Source organism: Triturus cristatus, chromosome 3_1 (assembly GCF_964204655.1).
Source record: "Triturus cristatus chromosome 3_1, aTriCri1.1, whole genome shotgun sequence".
NCBI lineage: Eukaryota > Metazoa > Chordata > Amphibia > Caudata > Salamandridae > Triturus > Triturus cristatus.
Genome location: NC_140583.1, coordinates 46152479 through 46172554, shown reverse-complemented (window position 1 = coordinate 46172554; position 20076 = coordinate 46152479). Strand labels below are relative to the sequence as shown.

At 45.7% G+C, this 20076-nt stretch overlaps 1 protein-coding gene across 1 annotated transcript in view; it reads right to left on the bottom strand.

The window, feature by feature from the left end:
* Positions 1-9833: 9833 nt before the first annotated feature.
* LOC146859667 (embryonic protein UVS.2-like) overlaps positions 9834-20076 on the bottom strand; it is a 61791-nt gene continuing 51548 nt past the window's right edge. Inside the window, exons 10-13 of the mRNA XM_085643416.1 lie at positions 19217-19442; positions 17617-17735; positions 16151-16373; positions 9834-10187 (exon numbers count right to left, since the gene is read on the bottom strand). Of these exons, the coding sequence (XP_085499542.1) occupies positions 10177-10187; positions 16151-16373; positions 17617-17735; positions 19217-19442 (579 nt within the window). The 3' untranslated portion in view covers positions 9834-10176. The remainder of the gene's footprint in view (positions 10188-16150; positions 16374-17616; positions 17736-19216; positions 19443-20076) is intronic.

Here is a 20076-nt window from a genome sequence, read left to right as displayed (position 1 = left end):
CTCTGAATGAGAGGCAGGTTCTCCATTGGACTGACATCTATGGTGACGTAGCACTCTCTTTGTTTATACTCGTCGTCTTCTACAGCCCCACCGTTCCGCACAGCATGGCTGCCCCCAGCAGCAGATGCACTTCTTATGCTCTGTCGCCGCTTGTTGTGTTAACTGAAATCCATAGGAAAAATCGCCCGCGTGCAATCGTACAACATGTCAGCCGCCTGCGAGGCTTCGATCGTAAAGCGCTGCTGTTTCTCTCGCTTTGCGGTTTGTTGACGCACGTGTCGTAAACCGGTGAGTCTGACTGTGCTCCCGGGCCGCTGCTGGTGCGCAGGTGATCGGTCTCTTGGCCTTTAGTCTCGATCTGTCAAAGGTAACAGGTCAGGAAGATTCCCATCACCATGGACCCGAACCGGATCATCCAGTCTCTCAAGGGCACCATAGACCCCAAGTTACGGATAACCGCGGAGAATGAACTTAACCAGGTAGCGAACTGAGCGGAGAAAGCAGCAAACGTACAGGAACTAGCGGGCAAGGGGTTGGGGATGAGGTCTGGGATTGTGTTCTGCTATCCCACTTATTGCCCGTCACCACTTTAGCTCCTTCGCATACTCTCTTTCCCCATTCTCTTGATATTACGCTGCAACAAACCCCACTCCCTCATGTCCTATTGTCGCTCATCCATCCCAGGCTTGTGTATCATTGATCATTTTAAGGCACATGATATCCTTCATCAACTGCAACCAGGTTAACAGTTCTCAGTCTTAGAAAGTGCCCCCGGTGGCATATTGGTACCGCATAACTCGCTTGTACCATTAATGAGTCGCTTCATACTATTGTGCCTCCCCTCTCCCCCTCCCCCCAAGGAGCGAGCTCCCTGTTGTGGAGGGAATTATGCCACTTGCAATGCAAACTGTGGAACGTGAATTGTCAGTGTAAATTGGAACAGCATGATCTGAGTGTCTTGTCCGGAATACGATGAAGTTTAGCGCCTAAGAGTGAATACCACGTCTTGGCTGGTCCAAACATCAGAGCTTCCACATCCACTTTTTAATGTTCATTTCAACATACAGTTTAGAAATGTAAATTTCTGCTTATTAAGGACCCTTACCTTTCTGATTATGAATGGTTTATCCAGTGATCCACTGAAAACAGGCGAGGGTCCGAGTATTCTGCATTTCCAGAGGAAGTAAATGACTTAAGTTTAAATTACTGCAACGAATTACTGCAGTTTACATTAGTTAAACCTAGTCTAAATTTAAGATATAATTAGAAAGCAAAGCTTTAAAATGCTTCTGGTACACTAGTGACTCGCAAATAATGTAAGATCCTGTAGCAGAGCAAATATGGTTCAGAATGATGGAGGAGAGTGGGGACCTCTTGAAATCTCCATGTTAAACTTAGCAGCTTCTGTCAAAACAAGTTTTTTGTTCTGAAATCTGATGCTCAAAGCATCCGATCCATGATGCAGCTAGTGGTATAGATCTGTTCTGAATACCTTATCTAAAAGTATCCAGTAGTGTATGGTGCAGCGCATTACAAGAACAATTTAACTGTAGTGTTCCAGTGGCCCAACTTAAGTTTTAGCAACACGTCGGTCGAAACCCTCAGTCCAGTCGTTCAATGTCTGTTGTGTGTTAGTGTCTGAATCAAGACTGTGTGGAGCAAGACATTGAAAATGGTCTAGACGTGTTCAAAGTGTACAGTAAAATCTTCATGATTTGATGTATGAGACTTCTAAGAACTCCTGCTTTTTAAACCATCGTTTTATTTGTATTTTTGGTTAGGATGTCTCACTAACATTTAGATCTTCCCTCCAACAGCACATGCGCTGCATAAGTTCTTGCTTACGAGAGATATAGGGGCAGATTTACAAGCCCTGTGCGCCACTTTTGCGCCACCGTTGCATCACTTTTGTGACGCAGCGGCGGCGCAAAGCTAGCGCCATGCTACGACAGATTTACAACGTGACGCATCTAGGGAGATGCGTCACGTTGTAAAGCCCTGCGCCACATGAAACCTGCGCCAGGTTTAATGTATGCAGGGTGGGCGTTACGTCGGAAAAAGCCTCAGAAAAGTGACGCAGTGAAATATACAAGATTTCACGGAGTCACGTTTCCGACGCTGGTGTGTCAAATCCTTACGCCTGCTTCAAGCAGGCGTAAGGCGTGACGCACCATGTTAGGGATAGGGCAGGTTGGAACAGTGCTGGAGTTGCGTCGCGCTTGCGACACAACTTCAGCACTGCGCCAACCTTACGCCGGCAGATGCGTCACGCATCTGCATGTCCTTGCGCCACGATGCACCGCATTGTAAATGCGGCGCATCTGCGGTGGCGCAAGGGCAAACTTGTGTGATGCATCTTCCCTGGCGCATCCCTGCTGATTTGCAGGGATGCGCCAGGGAACATAAATCTGCCCCATTGTGTTCAGCAAGGGGCTTGCTGCCTGCTCATTACTTAGCAGTCATTGGCTTCATTGTCCCTCTTATTTGCTGACTTCTAATTGGCCAGCTCAAGCTGGCTTCGCTTCCTCTTCTTTGGGCTGGATTGTGGACCAAGTCCTGATTGCCTCAGCTTGATTGCTGTCCTTCAGCTGATCATGCTGTCATCGAGGCTCTGCTGTTATTATTTCTTCTTTCCTATTTAGCCTCATCGCATGTGTGCCTTTATGCCACACACACTTCTATGAAATTGATGTTTATTGGGACAGTATTTATCTGCTTTTATTGTGACAACAGATGATATCTATTTCCAAATGTATTTTCATTAAGACATGGATAAGATAGCTTTCTTTATGTGACACACTTCTTTTTTTTTGTCAAATGAATTTTTTTTCTTTTTCACACGTGGGGAGACTAACTGATTTGCTCAGAATCACAGGGGTGTTGTACTGAGACCTAACAAGCGTTGGCAAATCCAACAGGTCTTGTTTTAAGACCATTGGCTCTGCCATTGCATTTTGTTCATGCTGTACAGCACATGCATTGCCAACTTTGGCAATGATTTGTAGCCCTGCTGTGTAGCATTGCTAAAAATAATAATAAACAAGCATTTGCAATGCAATAGGTCTTGCATTATTAAAGTTTGAGCTATTGGCACTGCTAATAATAATGCAACACCAATAGCTCAAACTTTAATAATGCAAATGCTTGTTTAACACCTCATCCGTTCCCGGCCAAGGAGGTGCGTGCTAACATCAGGGCGTGTTGTAGAGCCCGGGTGGTGCAGTACTTCTTGGGCCTGCGGACATTGAGGGATGGATCGCATACATGCCGACATTTTTAAGTTGGTAAAAGGGAGATTAGGGGAATTGATTTTTCCCATTGATTTCTTAAATAAAGACATTTTAGTCTTAATTCAGGAGTCTCCCACGTGAATCAGATTTTTTGGCATGTATGGGACCGGACTAATACCAATTTTGGCTTTCTATGTGTAGCCACAATTGAATGATGAAGTTTAGAATGGGACCCTGCTGACACTGAAAGTAATTACACATTTGGGATGAGGCAGCGCCATGTTAGAATGGTACATCACATACCTTTCTTGACATAATGGGCAAAAAATAGTAAACTATTCTTAAAAGCAATGAGGGCCTGACTTTTAGAGTTTAACAGACAGGGTACTCTGTCATAAACATGGTGGCGTACCCTGTCTGTCAAACCCTCAGTCCCTGGCAGTGGTGCCCAACTGGCTCAGCTTTCAGAAAGCTTACAACGACGACTCAAAAATGTAAGGGGTATCAAAGTGAAGGCATCAGACCACGCACCCTGTTTTAAGTGGGCAGTCTGTTGTCTTTCTTTTCTTTCTGTCACAAACAGAAGAAAAGTAAGCCCCCCCACCCCTAGGAGAACACTCCAGTGGTGATCTAATAGTTTGGTGGGTAGTAGTTCGGCCAGGAAGGAGAAGGAGATGATCTCCGCCATTCTGCACAGCAGGGGTCTGCCCGCCAAACCTTATATCAGGTCCTGAGATACGCCTGAGTTCTGAGTGGCGAGTGCTAGGCTGGAAGGAGGATATAATGTTATCGATTCAATGAAACCCGGTATGATTAATCTCTCCCTGTCAAGCAGAGGCTCACCTTCACAATCTTCCGCACCATCAACAAGCCTTCTGTTGAGTCAATGATTCACAGGAACATGGCCATGGCAGTCACAATGTACCTTTGCAAATATTGGCTGTGCAGTGGAGAGCCTGCAACAGGTAGACTAGTTCACAGTGCAGGCAGGTTCCATGCCGAGCACAGGCAGGATGCTCACTTGGCAAGACTAGTGAGCGCCAGCGGTTTGGGCACAAGGGTCATATGGGTAGTTCGTAGCATCAGTGGCGGCTGGTTTGTATGGAGGGTGTTGGGGCGGGTGGGACAAAAATAAAAGTACAATATAAGTGAAAAATAAACCTTATCTTCCTCCTTGCTCTAGTCTTCTCCAGGCAGGCAGGCTCCAACTCGGGCCTCAGGAGACTGCAGTAACCAATCCTGGCACTGCTTTCATGCAGCATGAAAGTAGCGCTAGGATTGGAGGAACGACCTCCTTCGGTGCTTCTGAGGACACTGGAGTCCTATGCTGTCTCTAACTCAGCTCTCTTAGACAGCTGGGTTACAGAGGTTTAAACTACACATGTCTGGCACGCACACTTTAAACTAAAAGTGCCCTGCCCATCACTGATTTCTGCTGTTGCCTGACTGGCAGCAGCAGAAATCAGAAAGCCCCCTCCTGTCCTGATTCTTGGCTAAGGACGGGGTTTTGAAAAATAAAATGGCAGTAAATAAAGTTTAATATCATTTGATTTTTCCTTCTCTGGGGATAATTTAATGAGTGGGTTGAAGCTCCTTCAGCTTAATGGAGGAGCACCCCCTGGGTAGCCGTAATCATGGTAAGAGTGGTAAGATTTCACCTTAGGTTTGGGGTTTATCCCATTATTCGCGGTACATGTCCTAACCTCTCATGTCAGAACTCCCCACCCCTACAATGGGCCTTTTCAGTCTGTGCTGCTGGGTTTAAATGCTAGACATTCAGGTTTTCTGGGCACTTGGTAAGTTGCAAAAGAAGTCAAGCTCTTAAGAAATAAGGTGTTAGCAGCATGACCCCCTGTTCCTGCTGCAGAATGCAAGAGGTCTCAAAAGAACCGACGCGCACATCTTTGACCCCTTATTGTTATTGTGGGAATCTAGTTCCTCTAGGAAAACTGAAAATAAGTTTGCCTTAATCTTTCATAGCCTCTCATAGAATCTCATGATTTGTCCACAAGTTGATGTGGACCTGGCTCCAGGTAGACCACCTTGGCATTTCAGAGGGATCATCTACTTGAGCAAATATTCAAATATTCCTGTAGCATGTAAATTGACTGGCTTTTACCAGCCTTTAGGTCATTCTGAAGTTGTCAGTAGCCACTTGTCTAACTCCTTTCAAGTACAACATGCCTTTCTGTGTCAATAGGCTGTTCAATTATCCGCTATTTGACACGGACATGACTGTCTCCCAGTATAGCTTTTCAGAGACAACCAGTCTGTCATAAACTCTCACAGTTTCCCTATTGCCTGACCAAAGAGAGCCTTTCTCTAAGCTAGTCTGGAAAACAGAAGATATTGACATACTGGCCCAATTGCCTTGTTAGTTGTTAGAAATTGGGTTTCTGGTTGGCAGAGGCATGCACCTAGTCCAAGTAGGAACAAGCAGACGAGAGATGCATCGGTGTCGAGGTGGTGTGTCGATTTTCTCCACACAGTGGTGACGATGCATTGGTTTCGTAGATGAAGTGCTGAACTGATATTCGTTGATTCTAAATTGCAATGATCTGCGTTTCTCCATGTAGTCGAGGGGATGGGTTGAACTCTCCACACTACTGCAACAGCATTGGGCAGTTTCAATGCATTGGGCTCTTAAAACGATTCATTGGTTCCAAGAGTGATGAATCAATTCAACTTCCCTAATAGGGTCAATGCCCCGGTTCTGCTACACGCAGACTGGATATGTGTCAAAATCTAAGATACAAGTATCTGGGTCCAGTTCCAGTAAATCAGTCACAGGATTAGGTGTAGAGACTTTATTAGCCTTGAGGCTCAAACAACAGGAAGCAAGCCAATAAGCCCTTGCAGATCACTTCAGTTGCAAGGCAGAGTCCAACTCTCCATCAGCAGGGCCAGAGAGCAGTAGACATTGGTGCTGCACAACAGGAAAACAGGTCTTCCGGAGCTTCAGTCCAGCAGACTATCAGTCCTTGATGAAGTACAGCAGTTCTTCTGACAGAGTTCAATTACTGGTCCAGAAGTATCTGGTTTGGTCGGGTCAGAGGTCTCATACTTATACCCAGTTGTGAATTTGAAGTGGGGGTGATTTCAAAGAAGGGCCTTTTAAATGCGCAGAAGCCCTTTCTTTCTATCCTTGGCACCAGGCTAGCTGCAGGGGGTAATCAACCCTTTGTGTGGGGAGAGGACACTGCCTATTCAGGTGTGTCAGCCTGCCCCTCCTTTCCTGCCCAGGAAGAGCCCTCAGAATACAGATCAATCAATCAGGGAATTGTAAGCGCGCTACTACTCGTGAGGGTTCCAAGGTGCTGGGGTAGGCGGGTGTCCGCCGTTCCGTTCAGTCGAAGAGCCAGGCAGGACCGGACTGGCGTAGCGGGCACCGGGCAATCTCCCAGTGGGCCGCACAGGTGGAGGCCGGTTTTAGGCCCCTGGGGGCCGTTTTTGTTACAGGGCCGTTTTTGCAGCATGCTGCAAAAACAGCCCTGTAACAAAATCGGCTGAAAACCATGCCCCCGGGGGGTCTGCCGAGCACTTGAGAGCCAGGTCTTGAGAGCTCTCCGGAAGGTGTTCAGTGAGGGGGCGCATCTAATGTAGATCGGGAGCTCGTTCCAGGTCTTGCCCGCGATGTAGGAGAAGGATCTCTCCCCTGCTCTGGCTTGGTGGATGCGTGGGGTTTTGGCGAGGGCGAGGTTGGCAGATCGGAGGTTTCTTTTGAGTACGTGGAGTGTGATTCTGTCGTTGAGGTATTGAGGTCCAGTGTTGTGTAGACATGTTGAAAGGGCTACTTGTGTGGGTGGCACAATCAGTGTTTCAGGCCCACTAGTAGCGTTTAATTTAGAGGCCATGGGTATATGGTACACCACTTTGCAAGGGACTTACAAGTAAATTAAATATTCCAATTGGCCACACCCCAATGTTACCAAGTTTAGGGGAGAAGTGTGTGCACTTTAGCACTGGTCATCAGTGGTAAAGTGCTCAGAGTTCTAAAGCTAACAAAAAGATTCAGCAAAAAGAGGAGGTAAGCAAGCAAAACGTTTGGGTGAAGACCACCCTAAGGCTCACAGGTCTAACATTGGTTTCGTTGAGACAGTCATGTCAGTCAATATTCTGGTAATATAGTCTACCTCAGCTCCACCAAATGTCCGTATGCAACATCCTGACAGGAAACCAAACAATTTCCAGTGGTCAGCCTTACTAGGAGGAGCCAGACTTTAAGGCACTGGTCCGAGAAGCGCACAGCTTTGCACTAGCCTTAAATCCCTTCAGGAATGTTGATGGCAAGTTATAGACGCTCTCAGCTTTGATTGTGGTGGCTTTTTAGAGGCATCGGTCTGTTCTGCATTTTCTCTAGTCTGACATGTTACTGAGCGAATCCCAGCCATTTTGACTTGCAGAGACACCGAACTGACACGTTACAAATTCTTTCTAATTCCATATCCTGCCAGACATTAGAGTCCCTACCAATATGAGGTAGTAGACTGACACATGACTGATGACTCCTTCCTCCTGATAGGACTCAATCATGCCAAGCTTCAGAGTTGCCAGCCTGGCATGCGACTGTCTCTTCACCAGTTCTCTAACCCTTTACTGGCATGACATGCCACTCAATATGACTTTCAGGGATACGATGATGCATATGACTGACTGTGATCCGCCAGTTTTGTTGCCAGGAGCAGCCCCAACATGCTAGCATTAATGTCAGCCCGCATTAGGGGTGGCCAAGTCCAGCCGCAGAAAACTAATATATGTTAAGGGTTTTAGAATAACCTGGATATATGTAATAACTTTCATTGCAAATGATTGTATCTAAAATGTTCTTAAATCTACTCATTGTGGTCAAGGTGAAAATATGATAAGTCCACCTCCACCTTGAGACCATTCCTACATCAGGATTAGCCACCTTTTTCACACACCCTCGTAATTGCGATTCGGAATGCCTGGTCATTTCCATCTTGCATTAACATTAATATAGAGTTATAAAACATACATTACATATATATAAAGTTTTAAATGTATGAGTTCAGTTGAGTATGTCTGTGCGTGTGTCTATATATGTATTTATTTTCATACCCCTTTACCAAATGCATTTAATTGATTAAAGCTGTAACATATCAAGGACCTCAAACACAAGGGTAAACCTATATAGGAGTAAATCTACATGTGTAAATGTACTTCTGGGTATCCTGACGCTGAGTCGGTGTGTGTGTCTAGCCTTGCCTATGGTAGGTTGGTCAAATGAAAAGCCAGGGCTTCAGGTTCTTGTGGAATTCAAGAAGACAGGAAGATGATCTAACGTGGAGTGGGAAGCTGTTCCATGCTTTAAAATCGCTGTTAGAGAACGCCCATACACCTGATCTTGGCGATATCTTCAGACATTCTCCATCTGACGTCATTTTGTAGTGTGTTCCCTATGGAGCCCATTGTCGTTTTCCCTACGTTAGCCTAAGTGTATATGTTGTAGGCCACTTTTGCTTTGCACACATTACAAAATATCACGCTTGTTTTTGTGCCACATTGTTATTTCACGAATTGGCTGCACATGTTTTCTTTTGTTGCTCTTCTGCTCGGATTCAGCTCGGATTCTCATACAAGGGCAAGCAACACTGTTTCCTGTTATTTTCAGTGGTCGGACACTCGCACCCAGACATAAAAGAGAAATCCAGCTGCTGTTTTTGTACAAAGTTTTTATCATATAACCCGGGACTTTTTCCTTTGAAAACACACAGAGTGAAGACATTTTTGCAGAGCAAAGGTCTGGAGGCTAGAGAGCAGCACCAGCTGAGATGCAGAACAGCTACCTATGCATGGCAGGTACCATTAATCCAAGAGATCTATAATATTACATAGTTTCCCATAGTGATTGTAGACTTAAGCAAATCTGTCAGCTAACATGACAGGGCGTTATATTGTTTATTATCTCTAAATCATGCTAATCCCATCGTTGACTTGCATATGTTTTCTGATAGCATCGCTGTTGCTTCATAATAGAGCACAATAGTTTTCATAAATATTGTGAGCTTTCTTCGTGTCTCTTTTTCATTTATTGTGGACATGTATTGAGTGAGAGAATGAAAGGGGATGGCCTGCTTTCACGATCCCTGAGAGGGTCTAAGGTTTTGTGGTCTGGGGTGCCAAATCACTTGCCTCTCCGGAAAGGTGAGGAGGGCAAGTGAGGCACTATAAGCAAGGCGAATTTGGGACCATAGATACTGATGCGGTACGATGACTTAGTCCCTACTTACTGATGCTCTATGGTCCCAGGCATAGTTATGTTTCTTAGCAGCAGCCCTGCAACAACTTCCGTATAAAATTAATGATAATATCAAAGGAAAGCCACCAAAGTTCTATAATTGGTGGCCAGGCTGTGATTGACATCATCCAGCCATCCTTTGTACCACTTCCAGCTGACAAAGATGGTGTGCACATACACATGTGCACACACACACACACGCACACGCGCATACACACACACACACACCCCACACGCACCCTACCAAATATAGAAGACCCCTATCAAAAGGGTAGGGCCCATTGTCCTAATGTAAAATCGGTTCTATGTTACATGATCTGGAAAAGAGTCAACATTTCATTTTATATCTTTATTTCACTTCACATCAGCAGAACATTTCACACTCAGTATAATTCATCATGAGATGCATCACTGGTGAGCTAGGAGCCAGATGTTAGGCAGGTTAAAACACTTGATTCACAATTGGCAACCACTGTTTGCGACGTGCTTCTTACTACTTGTGACAACTACACGCAACACAACAACTGACACAAGTTCAGCAAGAGAGAGAAGCAGGATGACCAAAAACTGAGGCTCAGAGAGAAACAAATGCAGCACTTAAACCATCCACCCATTCTTCATGTTGAACAGATGTACATCTGGAGTCATGACCTTCTGTGAAGCTGTGGCATGTCGGCTTTTCCTGGGTTAGGCGCTCACTGGTGGTAAATATTGAAAAACACAAAGAAGTTGTTGAAGTGTGAGTAGACTTGTCCACCAACTAGGTAGCATAAAACTCTCAGATTTTCATGATACCCAAGGAATATGTACTATGCATATTTACTGAGGTGATTACTTGCATATTATTTGATCATCCTAATATATGAATGGGTTTTGCTATTTTTGTGAATAGTCGAGCCCAGCCCAATCAGAAGGTTGGTTAGCAGCATTTTGGGGTCATTTAGACAGTAGTGGTCAGTGCTTGGAGGCTGCTTTAGCTTCAGAAGTACTATCTCCACCCATACCATGGCAGACCACTCATCCTAGTTGAATGTAACCGTTGCAGCAGAATTATTTTTGCAGTCACAAACAAACCCCCAAAGCAAAGATGTATTTCCAATACAAAACAAACCAAACCAATGTCTATGACATGCAGGGTCTTTTCTCCTAGGCCATTGAGACCACAGATGTTTTTCCCTGCCCAGTTTCGCCATGTCCCCCATGGCAGACACAGACAGGACAGATTTGATTTGGGAAGCCTACCCCTACAAAGTGTGTGTTTAATGCTGCATCAATGGCAAAGACCTGTAGGAGATGGCGTACTGCCAGTGGAGGTTGCACCTGCCATCACTCAGCAGTTGTCCACCTCCAAATAAGAGGGGGGACTAAGAGTTTCCCAGAGCTGTACCCCACTAATTTGCAACAGAACTCCCCCTCGGTAAAACGCTGATCCCCTTTGTCTTCCATATTACAATGGTGGGAAAAGAGGCTATTTATTAACTGCCACTAGTGCCCCATGACACAAGTCACTACTACCAGAGTGGGATGGTGGGGAATGAGGATTTTTACTTTTTGGCACTAGTGCCCTATAAGATGTCATTTGATTAATTGTTACTAGTGCCTAGTCGCTACTACAAAGGTTAGATGGTGGAAGATGAGTCTATTTATTGACTGGCATTAGTGTCTTTTGACGCGTGTCGCTACTACTAGAGTTAGATGGTAGGAGATGAAGTTATTTATTAATTGCCACTAGTGCCCTTCCACACATGTCGCTACTACCAAAGTCAGATGGTGGGATATGGGGATATTTCTTCCTTAATTGCCACTTGTGCCCCTTGACACGGCACTACTACCAAATTTAGATGGGGGAAGCTGAGGATATGTATTAATTTGCATTAGAGCCCTAGGACACTTGTCACCACTACCAAATGTAGCTGATTGGAGATGATGCTGTTTATTAATTGACTCTAGAGCCCTTCTTAACGTGTCACTACTGTCAAAGGTTGATACTGGATATGAGGCTATTTATTAATTGTCACTTGTGCCCTTCGACTTATTTCACTACTACCAATGGTAGATGGTGGCAGACAAATCTATTTATTAATTGGCACTAATGCCCCATGACACATGTCACTACTACCAAAGGTAGATGGTGGCAGGCAAAGCTATTTATCAATTGGTACTAGTGCCCTTTGACACAAGTCACTCCTACCAAAGTTAGATGGTGAGAGATGAGGCATTTTATTAATTGCCACTAGTGCCCCGTGACACATGTCAGTACTAGCCAACTTAGATGGTGGGAGATGAGGCTATTTTTTAATTGGCACTAGTGCCCTTCCATACAGGTCACTACTTCCAAAGGTAGATGGTGGAAGAAAAGACTTTAATTGGCACTGATGCCCTTCGACACATGTCACTGCTACGTCAGGTAGATGGTCAAAGATGAGGCTATTTACTAAATGGCACTAGTGCCCTTCGACACATGTCACTACTGCCCTAATTTAGATGGTGGGAGACTAGACTATGTTTTTCATTGGCACTAGTGCTCTTTGACACATGTCACTACCACCAAGATTAGATGGTTAGAGATCAGGCTATTTAGTAATTGGCACTAAAGTGCTTTGACGCATGTCACTACTACCAAAGGTAGATGGTGGGAAACAAGGCTAGTTATTAACTAGAATTAGTGCACTTTGGCGCATGTCTTTACCACCAAAGTTAGATGTGAGCGAGGAGGCTATTTATTCATTTGCAGTAGTGCTGTTTGATGCATGTCACTACTATCAAAGTTAGATGATGGGAGATGAGGCTATTTATTAATTGTCACTAGTGCCCTTTCACACATTTCACTACTACCAAAAGTAGATGGTGGGAGATAAGGCTATTTATTAATGGGCAGTAGTGCCCTTCCCGCCGAATTTTGGACAACCGGTAGCTTATTCAGGGGGTAGCCGGTTAGGCCCACATAGAGTGCATTAGCATAGTCCAAGCGGGACAGAATCAAGGCACGAACAACCGTCTATTTAGCAATTTCCGGAAGGAGAGGAAGACATTTCCTGATAGCTTTCAAGGTGCCAAAGCAGGTCCCAACCAGCTTCTTGACCTGGGTTGAAAAGGACAGGTTCTCATGGAACCAGACTCCCATATTTTTATCAGGATTGCCCATTGCACTGGGCAAGGGGAAGCCAAGGGGCCATGACCTCTCTCTGAAGTTAGCAGGAAAGCGCCGTATAAGAGGACCTCAGACTTCTCTTCATTGCATTTTAGCTGCGCCTGAGCGAGCCAGCCAAAAACAGAGGCCAAACAATGTTGAGCCGATAGAACAGAATCATCATCCCTACTCCAGGAAAATAGAAGCTGGGTATCTTCAGCATAGGCCATCACCTTAGCCCCTAGCATAGATGTTAAAAAGAAGGGGACTAAGGGATGACCCATGTGGGACCCCAGTGGCCACCCGCTGAGGCAGAGAGACACATGGAGGAAGCCAAATCTGCTGCGAGCGGCCTTCCAGGAAGGACCTAATCCAGTCCCAGGCAGACCCGGATAGGCCAATCTCCGAGAGGCCATCCAGGAGCAGAGAATGGGGCACAGTGTCGAATGCTGCCGAGAGATCAAGCATAACCAATGCGGTGCGGCTCTCCCGCTGGCATCCAGACACTCGCGAATAGCCTCAGACACCTCTAGCAGAGCTGATTCCGTACTGAACGAGGCCCGGAATCCGGATTGAGCAGGGTGAAGCAAACCCGAGGCCTCGACAAAGTTGGTCAGTTTATTTGTGACAACCTTCTCACAGACCTTAGCCAAACTTGAGATTGGCCGAGAATTTCCTGGAATTAGCGGGTCATGGGACGGTTTCTTAAGTAGGGGGAGAATTTGTGCCAGTTTCCAGGAGGCCGGGACAACTGCTTCCTGCAATGACATGTTAACAATTTTATTTAACTTCAGGGTTGATGGTATTCGCCACAGCAGCCAGCAATCTGGCAGCACAGGGATCCGTGAGAGAACCCAACTTCAAGGGTTTTAGAATTTTAAGAGTACCAGCCAGATTTATTGGTGCAAAGGCTGACAGCGTATTGGCAGGATCAGCGACAGGCTGTTCAGTCAAGGGAGCTGTGAGCGTCTTAGTGCAGGCAGGAAAGGAAGCTTGTATGGTGCCGATTTTGTCCAGAAAGAACTTAGCGAGAGTATTACACCAGTGCTCCAAAACTGGGGCAGCACGTGTCTGGGCACTGGGAGACATAAAACTTTGCACAATCGAAAACATTTCTTTAGAATTGTTTTTGGCTTGATCAATACGGGAAGAATAGTATCAGCTTTTTGCCGCTGCTATAGCGGTATAGTAGGTTTTTTGTTTTGATCTAAGTGTATGTTACGTTATAGAGGAGTAACTGCTAGAACGCCATGCCCTCTCCAGTATTTTACATTTGTGTTTCAATACTCTCAGCTCCAGAGAAAACCATGGTTTGGAGGGGGACTCTCTTGCCAGCTTAGGCTGGCCAGGTGTGGAAAGGACAGCCACCGAATCAGAAGTCCAGTTTGTGAACCTAGACACATTCCCCTCCAGATCTTGCTGAAGCGAGGGCCGGGAAGCATTTAGTGAGCTGACGAACTGGAAAGGGTCGATTTTGCTAAAAGTAGGGGGGCGATGACAGCCAACACGCCTAGCAGGCTAGGTAACTTCCCAAGAAAAGCGTATGAGAAAGTGGTCCGACCAGGGGACCGGAGAAGGCTTGTCCACCTGGATAGGGAAATTGGAGCAAATGGGGTCTAAGATATGGCCCCCTTGGTGGGTGTGGTGAGAGGCCCATTGGGAGAGTTGATCCAATTGGAGGGAGCAGAGGAAGTTAGCTGATTCACCGGCCTCTAATTGGTCGAGATGAAGATTCACATCGCCCAAGACCAAATAACGAGAAAAGCGCAATGCTCGCTCGGCTATAGCATCCCCACAGGATTTGAGGAAGATGTCAGCCGAACCAGGGGATGGTAAATTAGAGACCCCCCTAATGTGAAATGAGACGAGAGCTGAATGCTGAATTCCAAGACTTCACACTCGCCCCAAGTGTTAGAGGGTTCGCTAAAGGGAACCCAATTTTCCCTATACAGAACCGCCAGGCCACCCCCTCTACCAACTGGACGATCCACATGATGAATCTTAAAACCAGCGGGAGTCGCCAGCACAACAATGGGGTTGGAAGAGGAGTCCAGCCAAGGCTCTGTGACACACAAAAGATCCAGTAAGTTGTCAGAGAACAAGTCGAACACGTCCATGTAGTGCTTCCTCAAAGATCTGGCATTGATAAGGGCAGCTCTGATGACCGGCGCCCTCGAGGGTACAGTAGGGGAATTACTGGATTGGCGCAGAAGCACCATAGTAAAGCCACAATCCGGGCAAACAGCGTCAGAATTAAAAGATGAGATGAGATGAGGTCAGTTTTTAATTAGCACTAGTGTCCTTTGACATATGATTCTACCACCAAAGCTAAATTGGAGATGAGGCTATTTATTAATTGGCACTAGTGTCCTTTGACACATGTCGCTACTACCAATGTTAGATGATGGGAGATGAGGCTATTTTATAATTGCCTCTAGTGCCTTTCCAAACAAGTCACTATTGCCAAAAATAGATAGTGAGAGATGAGGCTATTTATTAATTGGCACTAGTGCACTTCCACACATGTCACTTCTACCAAAGGTAGATGGTGTGAGATAAGGCTATTTATTAATGGGCAGTAGTGCCCTTCCACACATGTCACTACTACCAAAGGTAGATGTGGGAGATGAGGCTATTTATTAATGGGCACTACTGTCCTTCCACACATATCACTACTACCAAAAGTAGATGGTGTGAGATTAGGCTATTTATTAATATGCACTAATGCCCTTTGGGAGATGTCACTAGTACCAAAGTTAGATGGAGGGTGATGGGTTGTTTATTAATTGCCACTTGTGCCCTCTGTTATGGGCATCATCTGAAGATGTAAAAGGGTCCAACAATGGCCACAGCTGTATCTGAAAGAGTATTTGAATCCCATGCACTGACTCTCAAGAATTCAAGAATGTTATTTTTTATAATCTAAACGTATAGGTGTATGTTAATCCTTTTCTGCTCCTACCACACAAATCTCAATCACTTACTAAGGGGTGGTCATTGGTCAGGCCTCATCAATCTCCCACAGGCTGAGCTTGAAATCTGAATATTTAAGGTCAATTAATACATGCATATTATAGTTTCTATACCACTGCTCTCCTATTTATTGACTCTTGCTCTCTGCTCTAAATTGCACAACCGTTCCCTAATTGACATCACATGTGATATCCCAGGTATGACTTATACAATGTAAGGTACCAGGTGTTGGAACTTTTTTGAGTATTGAGTGAAATTTGAGTTTTTCCACCTTCCAATTCACTAGGTTCATACCCATACATCCATTCCATGTAGGGTTTGTTTAAATAGCTTCCACTAACTCAATATCCAAGAGAGGCACCTTGTTGATCCCTGTGGTTAACGGGTAGACTACAGTATCTTTTCGTGGACTTGGTACAAGCTTTATTCTTGACAGAGAATTGGGTATCTCTAAGCAGGCTCAGCATCCAGAGGGTACATGCTAACAATAACAAACACCTCCCTAATGAGCCTCAGTGATGAAGAGCCAGTGGGTCACTTTACCGCAGATAAACTTACCGAAGGTGTAAGTGGCCTGGAATCCCTTCATGTTGTCTGACTCATCACTGTGGAACTGTAGCAGAAGGGAGCTCCCCGTGGAGGTCGCTGGTGGGACTAGACTGGAACCACAGTATTTGCCAATAAGCGGGGAGGTGGTCTTGGCGCCATCGAAAATAGACAAGGAGTCATAGTCGCAGTTTGGAGTAGTTTCAACGGCAAAAGATGTGAATGTCACTGAGACCTTCAGGGTGTAAATAAGAAGTATGTGTTAGTCCTTAAAGAGTACCTCAGTCATGCCAGCAGGAGGCAGTGTGATATAAGGAATAAAACTATTTGACAGCCAGTCCTGACCATCACTGTCCTGCCAGTAGGGGGCAGTGTGAGATAAGGAAGGAGAGGTATGCTCTAGACCTTCTGTACCATCACTGTCCTGCCAGGAGGAGGCAGTGTGCCATAAGGAAGGAGAAGTATTTGCTGGCCCTTATTTGCCATCAATGCCCTGCGAGTGGGGGCAGTGTTACATAAGGAACGAGACGTATGTGTTGGCCCTTATTTACTATCACTGTACCGCCAGTAGGGGACTTTTGAGTTTTTCTATATACAGTTTACGCATAGGCACATTCATCTCCCAGAAGTGATATGTGATCATCTGAGGGGAATGGCAGGCTTGTCCAATTTTTTAAACTTTATCCTGATGTCACTGTTCTGGAATATCATGATGTCATAACACCCTCTCTGGCAGACAGTCTAGGAGGCATATTTACAAGCTCCTATCGCCACAGGAACATCACTTTTTCCGACATTCTTGTGGCAATAGGAGCTTCGCCTTATTCACAAAGTGGCGTTAAGCCGCATAACGCCGCCTTGTGAAAAGGCACTCTTTCAAGCTATACTTAGAGTGAAAGGGGTGGGCAAATGGGTATTGCAGAGGGCATTTTGGTGCTGCTGGTGTTAAACAGGCGAAACGAGGAAAAATGCTCTATTTCTCCTTGTTTTTACTGTTTCTTTGTGTGCTGCATTGTGATGCACACATATAATCAGCAAAACGCCATGAATGATTGTTTATATGCAGGAAGATGTCACTTCCTGCACATAAAAAATAATTAGAAAAATTAGGAGTTGAAACTTCTATGTGTGCTGCGTAATCAGCACACATAGAAGTTACAAATCACCATTTATGATTATTTATGTGGAGGAAGGAACACCTTCCTGCACATAAATAATGATTTCCCACAATGCAGGCACCCTTTGACTATGGTGCAAGAGTGCCTGTGTTGGCACTAGACAGCTAACTTTAGCACCAGCCAAGGGAGAAATGCATGGCTGCACTGTATTGATGTAAATACCGTGCAGCGTTAGCCTTCTTGGCTTAATGCCTCACTCCGCCACTTCCATTGTAAATATGCCAGCAGAAGGTTCTTCATGATTACAGATCCTACAAGTATTTCAGCACTAGAGTGACACTGGGTAGCTCCTTCACTTACCTTGTGTCCAGCTGGAGCGATGATGTAGAAGCCGCAGTCCATGTTGACACGGTAATTGTTGGGATAGTAGGGAGATGAGACGGTGCCAGTAGAACTAGTGAACGTGCCACCACATTTTACTGTCAAACAGAAGAAAAAAACATCTTACGTACTCTGCAGCATAGAGTACTGGTCACCAGTGTACAATGTCCACTCGCACACAACACAGAACAGCTCAGATACAGTATTTAAACAACTGTCTGCCAAACAGGAGCCATGAGTAGGGTTCTGCCTGAGGCCCCCTGCACGCTGCTTGTAGCTCTGCTAACTTATCTCCCAAAAAAGTGATACATGGCATGAAATTGAAGAGATTGGTGCATACCTGGGAACCAGCTGCTGTCATGGCACAGGATCCTGGCCAGGAAGTACAAGCTTCCTGTCATGATGTTCAATAATAGAGCTCATGTCAAGGGAGCAGTTCTGCCACTAGAGGACCCCCACTATAAGAGATCCTTATCGGTGCTCTCCCATAACACTAATCATATGTGTTGCCATATATTTTGTGCATAGTGTGATCTTTGCCAACCCAGATCATCACTGGGCAAGATTGCACAGGCAGAGAAATCAGAAACAAAAAATTGCTAATCTTGTACCACCATTTGCTCCTTTCTCAGACTCAAGGAGATTATGTCAGTGCACTGGACCCACGATATCTCCTTCCATTTCATAGTGAGACCACTATTGACTGAGGAACAAGCACTTATGCAAACACACCCAGAGATCCTGAGAGCACAGCTCACTGGGCCCCAACAAGAGGCATTTGCATCCTTCCTCCCTCAGTGCTGTAGGAGGTCTTTGCGTCGTTCTCCCTCCCCTGGCTGAGAGCGCCCCGACACTAATGGCTGTACCATTGCTTTTACAAACCACTCCGTTAACTAAGAGAAGCCTTACACCCAGTACCTTCCCATTACTGTAAACGGCCTGCTTCCTTCCTCCCCTTTCTGAGAGTTCTCTAGCACCAAGGACCATACTATTTCTGTAGGAAGCCTTCGCAAGCTACCTCCCCTGGCTGAGAGCTCCCGGACACCAAGGACAGTACCATTGCTGTAGGAGTCCTTTGTGACCTTCATGCAATGAATGAGAGCACCCCGACATGAAGTACCGTGGCATTTCTGTAGACAGTCTTTGCGTCCTCACTCCCCTGTCTGAGAGCACCACGACACCAAGGGCCATACCATTGCTGTAGGTGGACTTTGCGCCCTCCCTCCCCTGCCTGAGAGCACCCTGACAACAAAAACAGTACCAATGCTGTAGGCGGCTTTGTGTCCCCTATCCCCTGTGTGAGAGCGCCTGAAATCAAGGACCGTACAGTTTACAACCCACTTTCCTTTCTGAGAGCAGCTGGACACGATGGACCTTCCCATTGACATTGAAGGCCTTTGCGACGTTCCTCTCCTGAATGAGAGTGCCCAATACCAAGGACTGTGCCATTGTTGTAGAAGGCCTTTCCAACCCACTCCCTTAACTGAAGCGTCCTGACACTAAGGACCTTCCCATTGCTGTAGGAGGCCTCTGCATTCCTCCTCCCTGTCTGAGAGCGGCCTGACACAAAGGACCATACCATTGCTGTAGGAGGCCTTGAACCCACTGGCGGTGATGGATCCATCTGTCACAAACTCCAGCAACATCTCATTTCCGGAAGAGGTGAATGGCAGGAGCTCTCCGGTCCCACACGCTTTGCTGAGTAAGACTGGGGCTGCTTTATTGTTGCCATCATAAATTGTGAGGTAGTCGGAGCCACAGTTTGGGGAGGACTGGAGATCAAAGGCATTAAACTGAAGAAGAATCTGAGAAGAAAGATCAGAAAATTAGACACACGACCACCAGAGTGTCTAGAACTTCTATCTTTCATTTGTTTATGAAGAACTGATTTTCAGTTTCTGAAAGTTTCTGCAGACTCGGCTCAAGTCAGTGATTTTGCATTGACTGTCAGACAATCCCTGTATCCCTTTACCTCGACTCTTTAACTTAGTGACTGCTTCTGTCTCTAGCCGCCTTCACCACCATCCCTCCACTTCAATTGTGTGTTTAAAGAGTCATGGCACCCTTCTGCTGTTCCTGCTCCTTGTGCTTTCTCTCTTGGTGCCTCTACTTGGAACCAAACCTATGCTGAAGCTCAGGTACTTCTTGTGAAGAAGTTACACACTGGATTCTTGATTGCTTGTGCTAAGCTGCGGCTCTCCGTTAACACCTCATACTTAAAGGAGTACCGTAGAGATCTAAGCTGGTGTAAGCTCCAAAACATACGTTACAGTTGGCTCCTCACTGGGCTCATAGTGAAGGCCCTTCACTTCTCTGGGGCACCACTACCTCTGGATTACCAATAGCCTGTGTTTGTACTTTAAATTTGTGAGTGATGCCCAACAGCAGAGCATGAATAGAAGAAGGCTGCAACACGTCAGAGTAAATCTCACAAAGGAT